This window comes from Nerophis ophidion, linkage group LG07 (assembly GCF_033978795.1).
Source record: "Nerophis ophidion isolate RoL-2023_Sa linkage group LG07, RoL_Noph_v1.0, whole genome shotgun sequence".
Lineage (NCBI taxonomy): Eukaryota > Metazoa > Chordata > Actinopteri > Syngnathiformes > Syngnathidae > Nerophis > Nerophis ophidion.
In genome coordinates this window covers 34,472,229-34,495,158 of record NC_084617.1, presented here as the reverse complement: position 1 = coordinate 34,495,158, position 22,930 = coordinate 34,472,229, and the positions used below count along the sequence as shown (strand labels likewise).

Here is a 22,930-nt window from a genome sequence, read left to right as displayed (position 1 = left end):
GTCTGATGCCTGTCGATAGGTCTGGGGGTCTGATGCATTTCGATAGGTCTGATGCCTGTCAATAAGTCTGATGCCTGTCGATGGGTCTGATGCCCGTCGATAGGTCTGATACCTTTCAATTGGTCTGATGCCTGTCGATAGGTCTGGGGGTCTGATGCCTTTTGATAGGTCTGATGCATGTCAATAGGTTTGATGTCTGTCGATAGGTGTAATGCCTGTCTATAGATCTGATGCCGTTTGATAGGTCTGATGTCGGTCGATAGGTCTTAGGCCCATCGATGGGTCTGATGCCCGTCGATGAGTCTGATGCCTTTCGATAGTTGTGAAGCCTTTCGATAGGTTTGATGCCTGTCGATGAGTCTGATGCCTGTCGATGAGTCTGATGCCTGTCGATGAGTCTGATGCCTGTCGATGAGTCTGATGCCTGTCGAATGATAAATAATTCCACTTTCAAAGCTTCAACAATTAGTTTCCTCAGTTACCAAATGTTTATTGAGTTTTGTTAAAAGAAAAGGTGATGTAACACAGTGGTGAACATGCCCTTTCCTAACTACTTTGGCATGTGAGCAAGCCCGGTCACAGGCAATTACAGAGCCTCCTAGTCGGGGTGAGGAGTCAGTTAAATTAGAACTAGCCAGCGCCAGGCTGGATAATCCCTGCACACATAGCAATTTTCTTAGAATAATACACAACTCACATAATGTTTTTTTCTGCTTTGATTGTGCCAGAGTTGGACATGCGTTTTACTGAGGTGGCAAATTATGATGCCTTCAGTTTATCGCAGCACCAAGCAAACAATCTGAAAATACCCGTCATATCAATTCTACATATGGTCGTAATTATTTTAAGTCCACTACGCATAATAAATGCAACATTATTAATATTGATATTAAGGATAATTTGATCAAAAACTCCTTGAAACAGCCCACTACCTATTATATGGGCTTTTTAAACATAAGATCATTGTCTCCCAAAACGTTATTAGTTAATGAGGTCATTAGAGACAACAATCTTAACGTCATCAGTCTTAGCGAAACCTGGCTTAAACCAGACAACTTTTTTGCGCTAAATGAGGCTTCTCCTCCTAACTATACGAATGCGCATATTGCCCGTACCCTTAAAAGGGGTGGGGGGGTCGCACTATTATACAACGAAAACTTGAATCTTAGTCCTAACCTAAATAATAAATATAAATCGTTTGAGGTGCTCACTATTAGGTCTGTCACACCGCTACCTCTATACCTGGCTGTTATCTACCGCCCCCCAGGGCCCTATTCAGACTTCGTAGCTAATCTAGTGACGCACGCCGATAATATAAATATAATGGGGGACTTTAATATCCATATGAATACCCCATCGGACCCACCGTGCGTGGCGCTCCAGACTATAATTGATATCTGCGGTCTTACACAAATAATAAATGAACCTACGCATCGCAACGGTAATACGATAGACCTAGTGCTTGTCAGAGGTATCACCGTTTCCAAATTTATGATACTCCCATATACTAAAGTAATGTCCAATCATTACCTTATAAAATTCGAAGTTCAGACTCATGTTCGGCAAGGTAATAATAATAATAACTGCTAAAGCAGCCGCAACATTAATGCTGCCATGACGACTCTTGCTGGCCTAATGCCCTCGGTAATGGCACCATTCCCAAAGTATGTGGGCTCTTTTGATAACCTCACTAACAATTTCAACTACACCCTGCGCGAAACCATTGATAGTATAGCACCGCTAAAGTTAAAAAAGACTCCAAAAAGGCGTACCCCATGGTTTACAGAAGAAACAAAAGCTCCGAAATTATTATGTAGAAAGCTGGAACTCAAATGGCGCACGACTAAACTTGAGGTGCACCATCAAGCATGGAGTGATAGTTTAATAACTTATAAACGCATGCTTACCTTAGCTAAAGCTAAATAATACTCAAATCTCATCCCCCTTAATAAAAATGATCCAAAATTTTTGTTTAGTACAGTAGCATCGCTAACCCAACAAGGGACTCCTTTCAGTAGCTCCACCCACTCGGCAGATGACTTTATGAATTTCTTTAATAAGAAAATTGAAGTCATTAGACAGGAGATTAAAGACAATGCGTCCCAGCTACAACTCGGTTCTATTAATACAGTTACGACTGTATATACGGCGGATACTGCCCTCCAAAATAGCTTCTCTTGTTTTGATTAAATAACATTAGAAGAATTGTTACAACGTGTAAATGGAATAAAACAAACAGCATGCTTACTTGACCCACTTCCTGGGAAACTTATCAAGGAGCTCTTTGTATTAATTAGGTCCATCAGTGCTAAATGTTATAAACTTATCACTTTCCTCTGGCACTGTTCCCCTAGCATTCAAAAAAGCGGTTATTCATCCTCTCCTTAAAACACCTAACCTCGATCCTGACCTCATGATAAACTACCGACCGGTGTCTCACTTTCTCTTTATTTCGAAAATCCTCGAAAAAATTGTTGCAGAGCAGTTAAATGAACACTTAGCGTCTAACAACCTATGTGAAACCTTTCAATCCGGTTTCAGGGCAAATCACTCTACGGAGACAGCCCTCGCAAAAATGACTAATGATCTATTGCTAACGATGGATTCTGATGCGTCATCTATGTTGCTGCTCCTCGATCTTAGCGCTGCTTTTGATACCGTCGATCATAATATTTTATTAGAGCGTATCAAAACACGAATTGGTATGTCAGACTTAGCCCTGTCTTGGTTTAACTCTTATCTTACTGACAGGATGCAGTGCGTCTCCCATAACAATGTGACCTCGGACTATGTTAAGGTAACGTGTGGAGTTCCCCAGGGTTCGGTCCTTGGCCCTGCACTCTTCAGCATCTACATGCTGCCGCTAGGTGACATCATACGCAAATACGGTGTTAGCTTTCACTGTTATGCTGATGACACCCAACTCTACATGCCCCTAAAGCTGACCAACACGCCGGATTGTAGTCAGCTGGAGGCGTGTCTTAATTAAATTAAACAATGGATGTCCACCAACTTTTTGCAACTCAACGCCAAAAAAACGGAAATGCTGATTATCGGTCCTGCTAGACACCGACCTCTATTTAATAACTTTAACATTTGACAACCAAACAATTAAAAAAGGCGACTCGGTAAAGAATCTGGGTATTATCTTCGACCCAACTCTCTCCTTTGAGTCACACATTAAAAGCGTTACTAAAACGGCCTTCTTTCATCTCCGTAATATCGCTAAAATTCGCTCCATTTTGTCCACTAACGAAGCTGAGATCATTATCCATGCGTTTGTTACGTCTCGCCTAGATTACTGTAATGTATTATTTTCGGGTCTCCCCATATCTAACATTAAGAGACTACAGTTGGTACAAAATGCGCCTGCTAGACTTTAGACAAGAACAAGAAAGTTTGATCATATTACGCCTATACTGGCTCACCTGCACTGGTTTCCTGTGCACTTAAGATGTGACTTTAAGGTTTTACTACTTACGTATAAAATACTACACGGTCTAGCTCCAGCCTATATTGCCGATTGTATTGTACCATATGTCCCGGCAAGAAATCTGTGTTCAAAGGACTCCGGCTTATTAGTGATTCCCAGAGCCCAAAAAAAGTCTGCGGGCTTTAGAGCGTTTTCCTTTCGGGCTCCAATACTCTGGAATGCCCTCCCGGTAACAGTTCGAGATGCTACCTCATTAGAAGCATTTAAGTCTCATCTTAAAACTTATTTGTATACTCTAGCCTTTAAATAGACCCCCTTTTTAGACCAGTTGATCTGCCGTTTCTTTTCTTTTTTCTCCTATGTCCCCCTCTCCCCTGTGGAGGGGGTCCGGTCCGGTGGCCATGGCTAAAGTACTGGCTGTCCAAAATCGGGACCCAGGATGGACCGCTCGTCCAGAGTCGGGACCCATGATGAACCACTCGCCTATGCATCGGTTGGGGACATCTCTGCATTGCTGATCCGCCTCCGCTTGGGATGGTTCCCTGCTGGCTCCACTTTGGATGGGACTCTCGCTACTATATTGGATCCACTTTGGACCTGATTCTCACGGTTACGTTAGATCCACTATGGATTGGACTTTCACAATATCATGTTAGATCCGCTCGACATCCTTTGCTTTCGGTCCCATGGTGGGGTGGGGGGGGGTTGCCCACATATTTGGTCCTCTCCAAGGTTTCTCATATTCATCATGGTCGACGTCCCACTGCGGTGAATTTTTCCTTGCCCTTATGTAGGCCAACTAAGTCCTAGTCAGTGATGTCGTTGTGGCTTGTGCAGCCCTTTGAGGCACTTGTGATTTAGGGCTATATAAATAAACATTGATTGACATATCATCCCTATAAGCCTGTAGTGAGACCAATGTGGTCTGTAAATGATGCAAAGTGCTCGTCCCCACCAAGACCAGTCATACTACACCACCTTCGCATTCTCACCCTTTAGAGCACTGGCACTAAACCTGCAGTATTTTGAAATACATTAAAAATAAAAACATTACATTCATTATATTTTTCCTCTGGTCCTTGTTTTCGATAGGTCATAAAAAATGCAGTTTTCAGTCAAATCGCTAAGTCCTAGTCAGTGATCAGGTCAATGCATATTGCTAAGTCCTAGTCATTGATCAGGTCAATGCATATCAGTAAGTCCTAGTCAGTGATCAGGTCAATGTATACCACTAAGTCCTAGTCAGTGATCATGTCAATGCATACCACTAAGTCCTAGTCAGAGATCAGGTCAGTGCATACCACTAAGTCCTAGTCAGTGATCATGTCAATGCATACCACTAAGTCCTAGTCAGTGATCAGGTCAGTGCAAAGAGTCTCTGACAATTGTGTTCGCTAGCAAAAAGTACACGTTTTTCCTTTCTATGAAATACCGCAAATTCTGGGCTAACGGCCGCAACTTTTTTCTTACGCTTTTTTCTTTCTGTGGTTTAAAAAACCGTGCCGCTAATTTGTGAATTTATCTTAGCTGATGGCCTTAATGAAAATATTTTTCGTAAAACACATGCAAAGACACTGAAAGGCTGAGTTATTGTTTGTATCTTTTGGATGAGTTTACATACTACAGGTGCTGCCAAATCCGGGGTCGGCAACCCGCGGGTCTTGGACCCGCTTGCCGCTTTTTACTGCCGTCCTAGTGGCTCCCTGGAACTTTTTCAAAAATATCTGAAAATGGAAAAATATATATATTTTTGTTATGGTTTGTTTGGCCCTGCGATGAGGTGGCGACTTGTCTAGGGTGTACCCTGCCTTCCGCCCGATTGTAGCTGATCTAGGCACCAGCACCCCCCGTGACCCCAAAGGGAATAAGCGGTATAAAATGGATGGATGGAATATGGTTTGTGTAGGAGGACAAACATGACACAAACCTTGCTAATTGTTAGAAATCCCGTTGTTCATAACAAAAATGCTTCACTGATAAGGGCAATTAGTGAGCGCCGTTTTGTCGTAGTTCTTAAACGCACCGTAGTTTGTTTACGTGTACAACTTTCTCCGCCACCGCCACAGAAAGACGTGTTTTATGCCAGTTCTTTTACATTTTTTCCACCAAACGTTTTATGCTGTGTGTAAATGCACAAAGGTTAGCTTTGTTGATGTTATTGATTTGTGTGGAGTGCTAATCATGCATATTTAGTCACTGCATGATTGCAAGCTAATCCATGCTAACATGCTATTTAGGCTAGCTGTATGTACATACTGCATCATAATTCCTTGTTTTTAGGTATATTTGAACTCATTTAGTTTTATTTGCTTATGTCCTCTGTGTATTTAATTTATATTTTCTCATCTCAACTCCTACTTACTCAACCGTGCTATGTGTGATGTCTTTAGAAGTGTTTTCATGCATATTTGTACGTGCTATGTAATGAAGCTAGTGGCGTTGGCATTAGCTAATATCCTAGCCTGTTCACATGTGCCTGTGTTAGTATTATTAACTTACAATGGTTCTACTTGTATTCTTCCGATGCGACTAATACATGGCAAATATTTTTTCTTCTTCTAAAGTTTAGTGGGTTGACGCTATAGTGTGTAAACCACACTGGTAGTATTAGAAGTAATGCCATTGCCATACATTAGTGCAGTAGTCAAATACTCTTTCATCAGGCTGAAGCTGGTTGGTTGACATAAAAGAAATGCTGGGTATATTTGCTTTATGTTGCTGTGTAAATGTTCTACCGTCTAAAGTCAAGGGACATATAGAAACAGACCCAGCAGGGGTCCCAACTCCATCTGTGAAGCTGACTTGTGGGTGATCTTCCTTCTTTGCTGTGTTTCAACCTTTTTTTTTGGTCTCATGTCTTCCAGGCAGTCCCACAATAATGTCGCCTGTCTGGGCTTTGACAACAGTCTTTATGAATGGGGGCGAGGGAGGCAGAGAGTGAGAGAGAGGGAGTGGGGAGACTGTGGGGGTGGGGGACGTTCTCTTCACACTCAAACTGGAATGTTCTGGTCTGCTTTTCTCTTCTTTGTGGCACCACTGCTGTGGATCGCCATGGCTGAGGTGTAAATATTCATCTACTGCTTCTTCTCCCCTATGTAGGTAAAAGGTTGAGGTGCGTGCGTGTGCTTGTGCGTGTGCGTGTGCGTGTGTGTGTGTGTGTGTGTGTGTTCTTTACACTGCAAAAATTGAAATCTAAGATTAGGGGTGATATTTGCTCATTTTCCGTCTGATGAGATAATTCTCATCACTAAGCAGATTTTATGTTAGGGTGTTTTACTTGTTTTAAGTGTTTTGGTCCTAAATTATCTCAGTAAGATATTACAGCTTTTTGCTTAGATTTTATGACCTTTATTGAGTAAAACATGCTTGAAACTAGAATATGAAGTGTTGCAAACCTGTGTCACCAACATTCACACGTATAAAACTGCTTTTTCAAAGTCATAATTTTTTATTTCAAGCATGAAATAAAAAATCATGACTTTGACACAATTGTGTTTCATGATTAAAACAGATGACAGACAAATTAACTTTGCTGTTTTTTTTCAATGAAACAATAGAAAACACGTACTCATATAGTAGTACAGTTGGCACAGTATAGTAAACTGACAGTTAACATTTAACATGTGACATTTTATACAATTTTGAGCAGAAATAGTTCATGCACATTTAGTTAAATTCTTCAAAATTACAATAGAAAAAAAATTGGCCGGGGGCCAGGCTGTAAATATATATATATATGTATATATTAGGGGTGTTGGAAAAAATCGATTCGAATATGAATCGAATCGAATACGTTGTGCAATTCAGAATCGATTCTCATTTTTAAAAAATCGATAAAAAAAAAAAAAAAAGTTTATTTTTTAATCAATCCAACAAAACAATACACAGCAATACCATAACAATGCAATCCAATTCCAAAACCAAACCTGACCCAGGGACACTCAGAACTGCAATGAAGACACAAACACGACAAATAACAAGCCAAAAGTAGTGAGACAAAAATGGATATTATTAACAATAGTATCAATATTAGTTGTAATTTCAGCATAGCAGTGATTAAAAATCCCTCATTGACATTATCATTAGACATTTATAAAAAAAAAAGAACAATAGTGTCACAGTGGCTTACACTTGCATCGCATCTCATAAGCTTGACAAAACACTGTGTCCAATGTTTTCACAAAGATAAAATAAGTCATATTTTTGGTTCGTTTAATAGTTAAAACAAATTTACATTATTGCAATCAGTTGATAAAACATTGTCCTTTACAATTATAAAAGTTAAAAAAAAAAATCTACTACTCTGCTAGCATGTCAGCAGACTGGGGTAGATCCTGCTGAAATCCTATGTATTGAATGAATACAGAATCGTTTTGAATCGGAAAAATATCGTTTTTGAATCGAGAATCGAATTGAATCAAAAAAAATCGATATATTATCGAATCGTGACCCCAAGAATCGATATTGAATCGAATCATGGGACACCCAAAGATTCACAGCCCTAATACATATATATATATATATATATATATATATATATATGTAGATGTGGGAAAAATCACAAGACTACTTCATCTCTACAGAACTGTTTCATGAGGGGTTCCCTCAATCATCATTCTCCTGATGATTGAGGGAACCCCTCATGAAACAGTTCTGTAGAGATGAAGTAGTCTTGTGATTTTTCCCACACCTACATATTGCGCTCTACCACGGTATCGAGCACTATTCTCTGGATAATCCAATCAAGACACATATATATATATATATATATATATATATATATATATATATATATATATATATATATATATATATATATATATATATATATATATATATATTCTTTTCGCACTAATTGACTGAAACAGCACGCACTTGGCGCGATGATGTCATGTTATCGATGAGACAATAAGATTTGCCTGAGCGGCTAGGAGACTCCGAGAGTAACAACCGGTTGCCTTGTTGCCTTCCATTAAGAAAAAATAACTACTTTTTAGTAAAGGTTTTCTGGTTTCAAAAAATGTAATGCTGAGCGCATATCATTATGTCAAGATAATGGCACCAGCATTTACTTAATTTAAGAATATTTTTCAACATATTTGTAGCTGAGATAGGCGCCAGCGCCCCCCGCGACCCCGAAAGGGGATAAGCGGTAGATAATGGATGGATGGATGGATGGATATTGAGAAAAAAGGTCTCATATTTATTTTTTCTATTAAGCAAAGTGCACTTGTTATTAGTAAGAATATACTTATTTTAAGGTATTTTGGGGTTCATTTAGGTTAGCTAATTTTACTTGTTTTGGAAAGTCTTGAGAAGCCAAATTTTCTTGTTCTATTGGCAGATAATTTTGCTTAGTTCAAGTAAAATACCCTTATTTTTTGTATTTTCTTTCCTTGTTTTTGAACACTGACTTTTTGCAGTGTAGGGAGACCACCTGAGGTGCTGCTTGGGCCAGTTTTTGTGAGTGTGAGTAAAATGTGTCAAAATGTGTTTGAAAATGAGCAATGATGTGGTGTGGTGGACAGAGGGTGAGGGGGAGGAGCCGTCAAATGCTCCTCCCCCTCACCCTATCTCGCCACCCAACCTTCTTGACTGTAGCAGAGAGACATTCCCCCTGTTGTCTTGACCAGTGACTGGGAGGACCCTGGATGGGGGTCATCACTTCCAACTCAGGCCTTTTTTTTTCTTCGTCTCGGAAACTACACTGGGCCAAGTGTGCGACTGACTCTTTAATCTGCACTTTTCAGACCGTGGGCAGACCGGGTAAATACTGGTCAATCCCAAATTCTTTTGGAAGAAATATATGTTGAGTAAGAAGGACCACCGAGACAGGATAGTACTTGGCAAAGCTTTAGGAGACCAGCCCTTACAACGCAACAATACCATCTTTAAGAGAAGTCTAAAAGTTAGATAAAAGGAGTTAACTCTTATAGTGAGAATGCAGAGAGGGATGCACCTGCTGATAAGGAGAGGGACCGCGTCCTTCACAGAACAGAACTGACTCTTTTGAGGAGTGATTCAACATGTTTGTGGGCGCTCCCGGACCAAATATGGAAATCTACAACAGGTAATAAGGCAACGGAAGTATACCGGCACAGAGTGGAAGAGTACCAGTAGCATGATCACACAATACATTGTTATACTAAAATACAGTTATGTTAGATGTAAATGTAAACAGAATACAATGATTTGCAAATAATTTTCAATCCATATTCAGTTCAATATGCTACATGATGTTCAAACTGATAAACTTTTTTTTTTGCAAATAATCATTAACTTTAGAATTAGATGCCAGCAACATGTGACTAAGAATTTGTAAAGGTGGCAATAAATACTGATAAAGTTGAGAAATTTTCATCTAACACTTATTTGGAACATCCCACAGGTGTGCAGGCTGATTGGGAACAGGTGGGTGCCATGATTGGGTATAAAAGCAGCTTCCATGAAATGCTAAGTAATTCACAAACAAGGATGGGACGAGGGTCACCACTTCGTAAGCAAATTGTCGAACAGTTTTAGAATAACATTTGTCAATGACCTATTGCAAGGAATTTAGGGATTTTACCATCTACGGTCCGTAAATTCATCAAAAGGTTCAGAGAATCTGGAGAAGTCACTGCACGTAAGCGATGATATTACGGACCGTTGATCCCTCAGGTGGTACTGCATTAAAAACAGACATGGGTGTGTAAAGGATATCACCACTTGGGCTCAGGAACACTTCATAAAACCACTGTCAGTAACTACAGTTGGACGCTACATCTGTAAGTGCAAGTTAAAAATCTGCTATGCCAAGCAAAACTCATTTATCAACAACACCAAAGAACGCCGCTGGCTTCGCTGGGCCCGAGCTCATCTAAGATGGACGGATGCAAAGTGGAAAGGTGTTCTGTTGTCTGACGAGTCCACATTTCAAATTGTATTTGGAAACTGTGGACGTGGTGTCCTCCGGAACAAAGAGGAAAATAACCATCCGGATTGTTATAGGCGCAAAGTTCAAAAGCCAGCATCTGTGATGGTATGGGGGTGTATTAGTGCCCAAGGCATTGCTAACTTACACATATGTGAAGGCACCTTTAATGCTGAATGTTCCATACAGGTTTTAGGGCAACATATGTTGTCATCCAAGCAACGTTATCATGAATGCCCCTGCTTATTTCAGCAAGACTATGCCAAGCCATGTGTTACAACAATGTGGTTTCGTAGTAAAAGAGTGCGGGTACTTTCCTGGCCCGCCTGCAGTCCAGACCTGTCTCCCATCAAAAATGGGTGGCGTATTATGAAGCGTAAAATACGACAGCGGAGACCCCAGACTGTTGAACGACTAAAGCTCTACATAAAACAAGAATGGGAAAGAATTCCACTTTCAAATCTTTCCTCAGTCCCCGAACGTTTACTGAGTGTTGTTAAAAGAAAATGTGATGTAACACAGTGGTGAACATGCCCATTCCCAACTACTTTGGCACGTGTTGCAGCCATGAAATTTCGAAGTTAATTATTATGTGCAAAAAAAAATAAAGTTTATGAGTTTGAACATCAAATATGTTGTCTTTGTAGTGCATTCAATTGAATATGGGTTGAAAAGGATTTGCAAATCATTGTATTCCATTTATATTTACATCTAACACAATTTCCCAACTCATATGGATACGGGGTTTGTACATCAAACATTAATGCATTCTTCATAGTTGCCAGGTGGGAAATAGTTGCATGATGAAAACATGTTTTCAGTTTAAAAAATCAGGAGAAGGTCACATTTTGGGATGGGTACCTTTTTAATATTTGATCATTCTCGGTGTATTGGAAGGTACCCAATGGTACCGTTTTTTGGTACTTTTGTGTGTGTTTGTAAACATTGTTTTTGATTATAAGGTGACACTTTTTATTAGATAGATAGATAGATATATAGTACTTTATTTATTCCGTCAGGAGAGTTCCTTCAGGAAAATTACAATTTTCAGCACAATCCCATTCAAGATCAGACAAACATTACAGGGGGACAGAACAGGATCGCTGACGGGTCTGCCGGCTTCCAGCGCCCCTTACAAAAAAGATGACATACAGGTAAACAAGGGGGGTGGGGGGGAAGAAAAACATAGAAGATTAAAATAAAATTAAAAAATCGGTCTTAGCCTAGGCCCTGGAGTGGGGGTGCAGACTGAGGCCAAGGGGAAAAAAAAAAACAAACAAAAAAAAAAAAACAACAACTCATAGCCATAGTACACATTCCTCTTCCATCTGTGTAAGAGGGAAACATTAAAAAATCAAAGAACACAGAGGACATTAAAGACATTAAAGCAGCAGATACAACCAGACACTTCTACATACAGCTATGAATAAAAAGTAAAAGAAACATATCCACTGTGGTGGCCTCTGCGGTGTTCCACGCCATCGTCTGCTGGGGTGGAGGGAGCATGGCCAGAGACAGAAGCAGACCCAACAAGACAACCAAGACAGCCGACTCCACTCTCGGCCAGTGTCCAGTCCGCATGGATGAGCGAGGATACGTCCAAGGTGACTGAGGTGTCCGACACCTGCTCACCCAGTCAAGACACCGCAAAGCCTCTCCGTCCCAGTAGCTCAGTTCTAGCTCCACAGTCCTGTCCCCTCATCCGCAGCTCCTCCAGTACATCCAAACAGACTCTGGTGTAGCAGAGACCCTGCAGCTGGTCTCCATGGCCAAAAGGCTCCCGGGAGGCAGATCCAGAAGTCCACAAAAAAAGCACCACAGAGGTCACGAAAGTGCCACCCCTTGTCACACAGTCCCAAAGGGTCCCGGACCAAAATGCAAAAAAATATAATACCACATGAAAACAAGAGGGAAACACAAAAGGATGACACGAGCACAGAGCTCCTGCCTACAGCAGCCACTACAGCAGCGCCATCTTGGAAAAAAAAAAAAACAACATTATTATTATTGGAACATTTTAAAAAATTAGGTCATGACGATAACATGTGGAAATTTTTTGGCCATGTCACGATGCACGATATATATCTGGATATTTTGCCTAAGCCTTGAATGAACACTTGATACATATAATCACAGTAGTATGATGAATCCATGTGTCAACATTAAAACATTGTTCTTCATACTGCATTAATATATGCTCATTTTAAACTTTCATGCAGAGATGGAAATCACAACTAAGTCAATTTAGCAAAAGTGTATTTATTAAACAGTTATTAAGCAGTGGCACAAACATTCATGTCATTTCCAAAACAGAAAGTGCAAGATTGTCAGAGACATTTTAAAACAAGCTATTAGTGTACTTTTGTGCTTGATGTCACTAAGATGACATATCAAAACAACACTAAATTAAAGTGCACTTTTTTTACAGAACGCCACTACAATAGTTTAAAAAATATAAAGTTCACTTTTCTGCATGATGCCACACAATATATTTCAATAACTGTCAAATAAAAATGAGCTGCATAATAGGAGATCAAATCGCTATGTGGTAGTTTACTGTGGACGTTATCTCCTTATGTTGTAAAAATTTTTCATACGGTGTTGACGTGGAAATGGTTGCCTCGGCATTTTGTTGGTGTGGCACCGAATGGAGATGTTGACATGCGGAGTAATCACTCTTCATTCTCTAGCAGGTGACTTTTCAAATGATGTTACATATTAGCAGTAATGCTACTTTTTGTAGCAACGCTTTTACCCCACACTTGACAAATTACGGTTGTCTGTTCGACATATTCCCACTTGAAGCCAAACCACCGCCGGACGATGTACTCCCTGCTGTTTTTCTTGGAAATTAATTCTTCTTCCTTAATTTTTTACCAGATGTGCACCTTCTTTCACCACACCTAACGTTACCCATGCTGCTACCTCTCTGCTCCGCGAGAGCGTATATGTATGTGACGTATGTAAGAAGGTGTGCTTGCTGTCTGGGAGAAGGAGAGACACAAAGAGTGGGAAGAGCCTGTAGTGTAATGCCAGCAGCTAAAAGCAACTGGGTGAGAATGTATACACGAATATCACGATATAGTAATTTTCTATATCGCACAGAGACAAACCCGCGATATATCGAGAACTGTATATCAATATATCGCCCAGCCCTTGCTCAAATGTTTGTTCCACTTGGGGCGCAGGCATCTTGTCTGACTCACACCATACACAGCCGTCCTTGTCACGTATTGTTTCTTTTCCCGCTATCCATTCACCAATTCAAACTGTTCCAGCAGCGCGATTGAAGATTATTTTATTTACAAAAATCAAGGAACAGAATACTCAGGAAACAAAATAAAAGGTAGCCCATATAAAGCCGAGGGCTACAGACAGGTGAGGTCAAAGATGGTATGCTGGTGCCCGACTGCCAATCATGCCCGGCGCTCTCCTGCCCCTTATAGGCTTGCGTGGGAACTTTTCACCACCTACAAAGGGTGCACACTGACATAAACACATCAATCACTCAAAATAATAAAATAAACATGGATTCAAGTATGGCTCTCTATTAGGCTCCTATACACTGGCCCCTAATTGATCTTTACTGACTCAATCACATCCATTATTTTATATGAAAAAAGGACCTATTCCTTAATAAACAAACAAAAGGCAAAATCTTGAGAGAAAATAAAGTATATACATTTCGTCCCTTGTGTGTATCTTGTGGTCTGGTCTCCGTGACTGACCAGCCAGCCCTCAGCCTCCAGGATGTGGCAAAGCTTGGTGATAGGCCTTTCAATGACTGAAGTCTTTGTTTGGAGCTTGACTGACCGGACCAGGCCTCCTCCATCTGGCTGAGTCTCCAGTACTCTGCCCAATGGCCTGGAGCCCCATGGAGCTGTAGGGTTGACCACCAGGACCACATCTCCCAGCTGCAGGTTGTTCCTCACCTGGGTCCATTTTTTCCTGCAGAAGCGCCAGGTACCCCCTTGTCCATCTGTGCCAGAAAAGGTGAGCCATATACGTACTGGACCTGTTTCCAGCGGCACCTGGCATTAAGATCCTTTTTCTCCAAGGTGCTAGGGGGAATAATGGGTAGAGTTTTTAGAAGGAGAATGTGGTTTGGGGTCAGCGGCTCTAAGTCCTGTAGATCTGGGGAGACTGTGGAGAGGGAACGACTGTTGAGGATTGCCTCTGCCTTGCAAAAGATGGTGTGCTGACCCTCATCATCAATGACTTGTTGGTGGAGAGTGGAGTTGAGTACCTGTCTGAAAGACCTGATGAGCCTCTTCCGGACTCCACCGTTGTGAGAGGCTGCTGGTGGATTGAATGTCCACTGAAATCCCTTGGAGAGAAGTGAGCCTTGGATTTTCCTATCTAGTGAACTCAGGGCCTTTTTTAGCTCGACTCGAGCTCCCACCAGGTTAGTGCCATTGTCGGATCTAATGTGCTTAACTTGTCCTCTCCTACAGACAAACCTCCTTATAACATGGATGCATGAGTCAGTATCTAGTGTGTAGGCTACCTCCGAATGCACCGTCTACTGGTCATACAAGTAAAGAGAGCCCCATACCTCTTGACTAGGCTCCTCCCTCTTTTGACTGTGACTGGGCCAAAGTAGTCTAATCCGACATTAGTAAAGGGAGGAAGTTCAGGGAGGATTCTCTCTTGGGGTAAACGTGGCCTTTTTTGTTCTCCTGTTTTTCCTCTCAATAGTCGACACACAACACACTTTGAAATCACATTTCTGGCTGGGGAGTTTCCCTTTACCACGCAGTATTTCTTTCGTAACTCAGAAAGCATGTGGTTCCTGCCACTGTGACCAGAGTGTTCATGAATGTGTCTCAGGATGAGAGTTGAGATATGAGCATCTTTGGGGAGGATACAGGGGTTCTTGGCCTCCTCAGGCATTGCAGGTCTATGCAACCTACCCCCTAACCTTAACATGCCTTCATCTAGCATGGGATCTAACCTGCTGATGTTGCTGCTCTTAGGAACACTAGATGAAGCCGTTTTGAGTGTTGCCATCTCCACAGGGAATGATTGTCTTTGGACATGGATGATCACTGATTTTTCTGCCTGCGAGACATCTTCCACTGTAAGGCACTGTCCACCACTTGTGGTACTGAAAGTTTTGAGTTCCTTGTTCACCTTGTAGCTGTGTGAACGGGTGGCAGTTAGATCTGAGAGTAGTTCCTTTTTCTTTTTAGGAGGCAAGCTTAGAGTGTTCTTCATCTTGAGATACCATGCCACTGGGGGACGGCGTGGCGAAGTTGGGAGAGTGGCCGTGCTAGCAATCGCTAGCCATGTCCGTTGTGTCCTTGGGCAAGACACTTCACCCTTGCTCCTGATGGGTCCTGGTTAGCCCCTTGCATGGCAGCTCCCGCCATCAGTGTGTGAATGTGTGTGTGAATGGGTGAATGTGGAAATGCTGTCAAAATGCTTTGGACTCCTTATTGACAACATGGCGGCGCGCATGGACGCATTGTTTTTATTGTTTTTATATAGTTTATTACTAGCCCAGTCAGCAACTTGCTGGGCGAAGGTTATGTACAGCCGAAACGTTTTGTTGGAGATTGGATTGCGGTCTGAGCAGACTATTTCGGTGGATTTTACAAGCCGACACAACATCCTGGAGGAGTTAGCACGTAGCCCTGGAGATCCATGGCTACTGTACCCGGCGAGGAGGAGGCGGAGGCGAAGACACCGTGGCCGAAGGGGCGGCGTGTTAGCCGGACTAAAAATGAACCCAAACAGACTAGCGATACCAAGTCTATTCCTGGCTAATGCGAGTTCGCCCGCTCCTCATGGTGAAGAGGACAAGATGGACGAGGTGAGGCTCCGTGTAGCACAAAACACTGTGATGGATAGCTGTGCCCTATTGTTTACGGAAACCTGGCTAACGTCCTCAATCCCTGACGCTAGCATGGAGCTAACCGGTCACACAGCACACAGACAGGACAGAAACGCAGAGTCTTCCGGCAAGCGGCGTGGGGGTGGACTGCTAACCTACCCAAACAACAAGTGGACTTCTGATTCAAACGTAGTTAACAGCCACTGTTCCCAAGATCTGGAATATTTTACAGTTAAATGCCCACCCTTCCATCTAGCCAGGGAGCACTCTGCTGTCCTGATCACAAACGTGTATATAGCTCCCGATGCTAACGCTAGCACGGCGCTAGCTCTGTTGCACGATACAATCAGTGCATAACAGAACAAATATCCCAACGGTATCCACATCATAGCGGGGGACTTTAATCATGTCGACCTGAAAAAAGTGCTCCCCAAACTTCACCAGCATGTGAAGTGTGCTACGAGGGGAGCTAACACACTGGACAAAGTCTATTCCAACATAAAAAAAGGATATAGAGCCAAACAACTTCCCCAATTAGGCAAGTCTGACCACATATCCCTGCTCCTTTTGCCAGCTTACACACCAATAAGAAAAAGTGCTCCTATCACAACCAAAACGGTCAAAACATGGCCGGAGGGAGCCATGGAACAGCTGCAGGACTGCTTTGATACAACAGACTGGTCAGTTTTTGAAAACCCAGACTTGGAGCATTACACAGAAGCAGTCCTGGGGTACATCAAACACTGCATAGACACTGTCACAGTGGACAAGCGCATCCGAGTCTACCCCAACAGGAAGCCCTGGATGACAAAAACAGTCCAGGGCTTACTCAAAGAGAGAGACAGTGCCTTCAAAGCGCAGGACCAGGCACTCTACAGTGCTGCCAGACCCAATCTGAAGAGAGGCATCAGAGAGGCAAAAGCCGAACACAGGAAGAAAATGGAAGCCCACCTGCAGAGCAGCAACACCAAGGAGGTATGGAAAGGAAGAAAATACATTACCAACTTCAGACCCAGTAACCCTTCGGCTGACAGCGACGCCTCTCGAGCGGGGGAGTTAAACAGCTTCTTCGCCCGATTCGAGAGAAAAACACCTGCAGCCGTCACAACACTCCCACCCAACACCCACAGCAGCTGCATCCTTATACTGGAGGAGCATGAGGTGAGACGCACGCTGAAGGCAGTGAACCCGAGGAAGGCTACGGGCCCAGATGGAGTCCCGGGACAGGTACTAAGAGACTGTGCAGACCAGCTGGCCGGAGTATTTACGAAGATCTTCACCCAGTCCCTCTCCCAGGCCGTCATCCCATCATGCCTGAAGACCTCCACAATAATCCCGGTGCCAAAGAAGAACTCTGTCAGATGCCTGAATGACTACCGTCCAGTTGCACTTACACCTATGGCTATGAAGTGCTTCGAGAAGCTGGTACGGACCCATATCACCTCAGTCCTCCCTCCCGAGCTCGACCCACACCAGTTTGCCTACAGAGCCAACAGGTCCACAGAGGACGCCATCACCACAGCCCTACACTCCTCCCTGGGTCACCTGGAGACGGGGGGGAGCTACGTGCGGCTGCTTTTTGTGGATTATAGTTCGGCATTTAACACCATTATTCCTGATAGACTGGTGTCCAAACTGTCAGACCTGGGTCTCTCGAACTCCATCTGCATGTGGATTAAGGACTTCTTATCCAACCGCCCCCAGAGGGTGCAGTTGGGTCGCCGCATGTCATCAAGCCTGCACCTCAGTACCGGCTCTCCACAAGGCTGCGTGCTGAGCCCTCTTCTCTACTCCATCTACACATACGACTGCACACCTGCCCACTCCAGCAACTCCATCATCAAATTTGCGGATGACACCACCGTAGTGGGGCTCATCTCGGAGGGAGACGAGGCTGCATATCGGGATGAGGTGGAGAAGCTGTCGGATTGGTGCAAAGTCAACAACCTGGCCCTGAACACCTCCAAGACCAAGGAGCTGGTCATAGACTTCAGGAGGAAAAAAACGGACATCCTGCCCCTGATCATCAGTGGTGACTGTGTGGAGAGGGTCTCCGACTTCCGCTTCCTGGGAGTCCACCTGGCCGACGACCTATCCTGGAGCACCAACACCACAGCTACCATCAAGAAGGCACACCAGAGACTGCACTTCCTGAGAATACTCAGGAACAACCACCTCTCACAGGAACTGCTGGTGTCCTTCTACTGGTGCGCCATTGAGAGCATCCTGACCTACTGCATCTGCGTGTGGTTCAGCAGCTGCACGGCCGCAGAGAGAACGGCGCTCCAGAGAGTCATAAAGACCGCCCAGAAGTTAATCGGATGCCCCCTCCCCCCCCCTGGCTGACCTGTACAGCTCCCGCTGTCTCAGGAAAGCACAGAGCATCCTGAAAGACCCATTCCACCCCGGGCAAAGCCACCTGGAACTGCTACCCTCAGGCAGACGCTACAGGGTGCTAAAAGCGAGCACCAATAGACTAAAAAATAGCTTTTACCCAAGAGCCATAGTAGCATTAAACAGGCACTGAGTGAGCACAATAGGTCCATCATGTCCTCATGTGAAATGTTTTTCTATTTTTTCGGACTACAATGTGCAATAATGTTTTATGTATGTGTGTATATGTATTCATATGCATGCAGATATGCATCTGTGTGGATACATATACATATACATAGATACATCTGTCATTTCTATCTTTTTTTTTACTATTTATACTACCATATTGTATATGCACCTTAGGAGGAGCTGCTCCAATTTCGTTGTTCTTTGAACCTGTTCATTGCGATAATGACAATAAAACTCTATTCTATTCTATTCTATTCTATTCTATTCTATTCTATTCTATTCTAAAGGGGTAGAAAAGCGCTATACAAGTGCAACCATTCACCATTTTATCATTTACTGCTCTAAGGAGGTTTTTCCAGTTTGAAAAGGAGGAAAACAGCTGGTTTGTGAGGGTTTCAGTGTTTAACACTGTAGTGAAGACAGTAGAGTTCTTTCTGACTTCTGGGTCATCCTGTAACACTGACTCGGAGCCCAATGCTTCCTGTGCAGGCCAACTTTCCTCTGCTTTCCATAAAGAGTCAGGGGCATGTATCCATCTCCTTTGCTGCATGAATCTGCCAGTACTCAGTCCTCTGGAGGATTGTCCTTACTGCCCACATACTGTACCTTCACTGAGACAGCTCTGTGTTGAGGGACACACCTTTGTAGGTGGCTGCACAGTCAAAGAACACCCTGAGTTTCTTCTTTTTGGGGTAGTACACTCCTTGGTGTGGTATTTACCAAACATTTGTCTGGTTGAGCTCCTTTTCTGGCACCTCCTCAGCATAGTTGTTTTCCAGAATGTTATTGAGAGATACAACGTACTCCTGTTTGAATTGCTGGTTCCTTTCCATTTTTCTTTTCAGACTTTGGAGGCGCTGTTCGGCACTTGGCCGGTTGTTGGGCAGGTTGACCGTGTGCTTTCTGAAGGTTAATTTAAGGCTATATTGTCCGTCCTGTAGGACTGCCTCATTGGCTATCTCTAAAAACTGTTTGTCTCCTACTGACAGCTCAGTCTTTTCCTCTGACGTTACCTCACTGAACTCCTGGTTGTCCTGGGAAATCAGAAGCTCCTCCAGATTAGTGATGGGATCAGCAGTTCTTTTGACTGTACTGAATAACTAGAATAAGTTCCTTAAATTGATTCGTTCAAAAAATTCGTTCACCGAATCACTTCTGCAGCAGCAGTACTGAGTGCAGGTCGGCGAATCATGAGTCAGTCAGTAACAGCTTCCCCAGCAGCAGATCTCGGTGTGTGTCAGTTCGCGAACGACACAAGCCCTCAGCACCCAATGCACGACGCGCACTGTGACTGAACGAGAGCCTCAATGTGACGTCCTCCGAGACACAGTCATATCTCTGTGTCAGTAGGTTCGCGAATCGCGAGTCCTGATTCTAAACGAGTGAGTGAGTGCAGCGCGAACGTGATTCATGTCCTCAGCGACAACCAGTCGGTTCTTGTCGGTTCGTGAAGCAAGCCTGAATCACTCAGCTACAGTTCTGTGGGCCAGAGGGTGACAGACGTGAATCGCTCTCTGCAAAAACAAATATTAAAATAAGAAACCCTTAACAAATGCCAACATAAAAACTAAATGTTCTGTAGCAAAGAAAATGTAAACTTAAATATGCAAACAAAAAGAAAATAAATACCTTCAAAATAAAACAAAATAATTAAGAGCCAGAAATGCCAACATAAAAACTAAATGTTCTGTAGCAAAGAAAATGTAAACTTAAATATGCAAACAAAAAGAAAATAAATACCTTCAAAATAAAACAAATAAATTAAGAGCCAGAAATGCCAATATAAAAACTAAATGTTCTGTAGCCTATGTTTAAAAATATAACAGAGAAAATATCAACTTAAATGTGCAAACAAAAAGAAAATAAATAGGCTACCTTAAATAAAACAAAACAAATATTACACCAAGTGCCAGAAATGCCAACATAAAAACAAAAATTTCTGTAGCTTACATTTAAAAATATAAAAATGGAAGTATCAACTTAAATATGCAATAAACATTTTATGTGTTGAGATAATGGGGACGGGGCGCGTGTGTGTGTTTATGTTTGTGTGGCTTGAGTCAACATTAGCCGTTAGCCTGGAGAATGAATGGAGAATGGATGCCAATGGCATTAAACATATCCCCGCGACGGGAGGAGAATCACTCGCGGCATTGTGGAAAGCAGAGCAGAGAGCGATAGCGTTGTCGTTCACTGAGGGATTCATGTCGTTAATCCGCGGTGAACGAATCGTTCGCTCAATCCCTCCCCTCGCCCCCATGATGAGTAGCTGGCTGCGTCGTTCGCCGACGTCGAGGGTTCGGTGAGTCACAGAATGCGCCAGTTCCACTCATACCGGCATGGTCGCAGCGGAGCTCAACTGAACTGAGAAAGGAACGAATCAGTTCATGAAGTGATTCAGTTCAGTATGTTCACTCAAAAGATTCATTTGTTCGAATGAATCGTTTGCAAACAACACAACACTACTCCAGATTTGCAACTGAAATTCTGTTCACAGTTGCACTCACTGCCTCACTATTCCGACCTCTAAATGGCCCGTTAACCAACCATCCCGATAGCGTTCTCACTGCATGTGGACCCTTACCATGGCTATTTATAACCTCCCAGTTTCGGAGCATTTGTACCTATTAACAGCTCCACCTTTGAACTGATGCTCGGGAGTATAACGTTACCTAAATATGGCAATGGTGCTATGTCTTCCTGTTTGGGGATGCTGCTTGTGGTGACTGGCATTTCTTTGTGTGAAGACAACAGGAAGAGGTAGGAAATGATTGTTGTCCAGTGCAGAAATTTTCAGCCCAGCTACCATGTGAGTTGGGACAGACTTTTCCTGATTCATGGTCCTTAGTAAGATATGGGTCTTTACTCCCTTTACGTTCAACTGGGACATGAGCTGTTCAGAACAGAAGCTAGCAGAAGATCCAGGGTCAAGGAAAGCATAAACTGAGAGGACCTGGCTGCCTTTCCCTGCCTTAAAATTAACTGGAACAATGGACAGATAACTCTCTTGGTCCCTGGCCCCTATATGGCCACATTGTTCTGCTCCTGCACTGCTTACATCTCGAGAGGGCTGTTCTACCTCTTTCGATACCTTGTCTTTCCTGTTATAATGCAAGACACTTGGGTAAGATTTTTTACACAGGCTACATGTTTGACGACTTGGACAAACAGAACTCATGTGCCCTATTGAAAGACAGACAAAGCACATGCCCTGGTTCTTTAGGATACTATGCTTGTCTCTGTGCTTCTTCTTAATGAACCGCCTACACAACTCTTGTGGGTGTTTATTTTTACATTATGGACAAATGGGCTCTAACTCAGACTCTGGCTTGGACTACATTGGGCTAATAGCAATACTAGTGGCAAAACTACTACCAGCTGACTTTGAATGCTGTGGCTTTACAGAGGGTCTAGCGTTAGCCTTTCCTATGCTGGCTGACTGCTCCTGTACCCTTAGCTCTCCAAAGACTGGATGGACTGCCACACGAGCTTGCTTTTCTATAAAGCTAACCAGGTCTAAAACCCTCACCCTGCGGTTGTGCTCTTCCTGCTGCTCATAGGCTTGGTTGCACCATTTCTCCTTCAGCTTGAAGGACAACTTAGACGCAGTGTTTCTCATATTGGCCACTGTGTGCAGTTTGTCCATGTACTCCATCTCCTCCATGGCATTACAGCAACTCCTGAGGAACATGGCGTACTCCTGCAAGGATTTGGAATCCTCTGCCCTAATTTGAGGCCAGGTCTGGACCTTATCTAGATAAGCACAGGCAATTCTAAAGTCATGACCAAAGTTCTCTTTTAATAACCTTTTGGCTTTCTGTTAGCCTCTGTCTCATGACATATATTCACAACTTTTGACCAGCTTTTGAGCATGGCCCTTTGTGTGATGGATGAGAATCTGCAACCTGTCCCTGTCATTGTCGACCATGTGTTCAAAGGAATGGATGAATCACTTGTACTCCAAGATTTTTCCATCAAAGAGGGTAACACTTCCCTGTGGGAGAGTGGACAGAAGCTGCTGTTTCAAAAGAATCTTTGTCAGTTCATTTTGGGGTTCCAGAATTTTGATTAGGTGATTGTTCTGTGTTGAGCTGGGGGTGGCTTGTTGAAGTTGGAATTGGACACTGGCAGGCACAGCTTGGTGAACAGGGGCCTGCTGGGGATAGAGACAAGCTGGCTGACC

General features: G+C 43.1%; 1 protein-coding gene across 4 annotated transcripts in view; it reads left to right on the top strand.

Annotated features, from left to right (window-relative positions):
• acsl2 (acyl-CoA synthetase long chain family member 2) overlaps positions 1 to 22,930 on the top strand; it is a 98,738-nt gene that overhangs the window by 18,523 nt on the left and 57,285 nt on the right. For 2 of the 4 annotated variants that reach the window (XM_061906070.1, XM_061906067.1), the window contains exon 1: positions 9,078 to 9,503. The exons of the other annotated variants lie outside the window; for them this stretch is intronic. In XM_061906070.1, coding sequence (XP_061762054.1) covers positions 9,460 to 9,503 — 44 coding nt within the window. In that variant the 5' untranslated portion in view covers positions 9,078 to 9,459. Of the gene's footprint in view, positions 1 to 9,077; positions 9,504 to 22,930 lie in introns of those variants that run through there. 4 annotated transcript variants of the gene reach the window in all.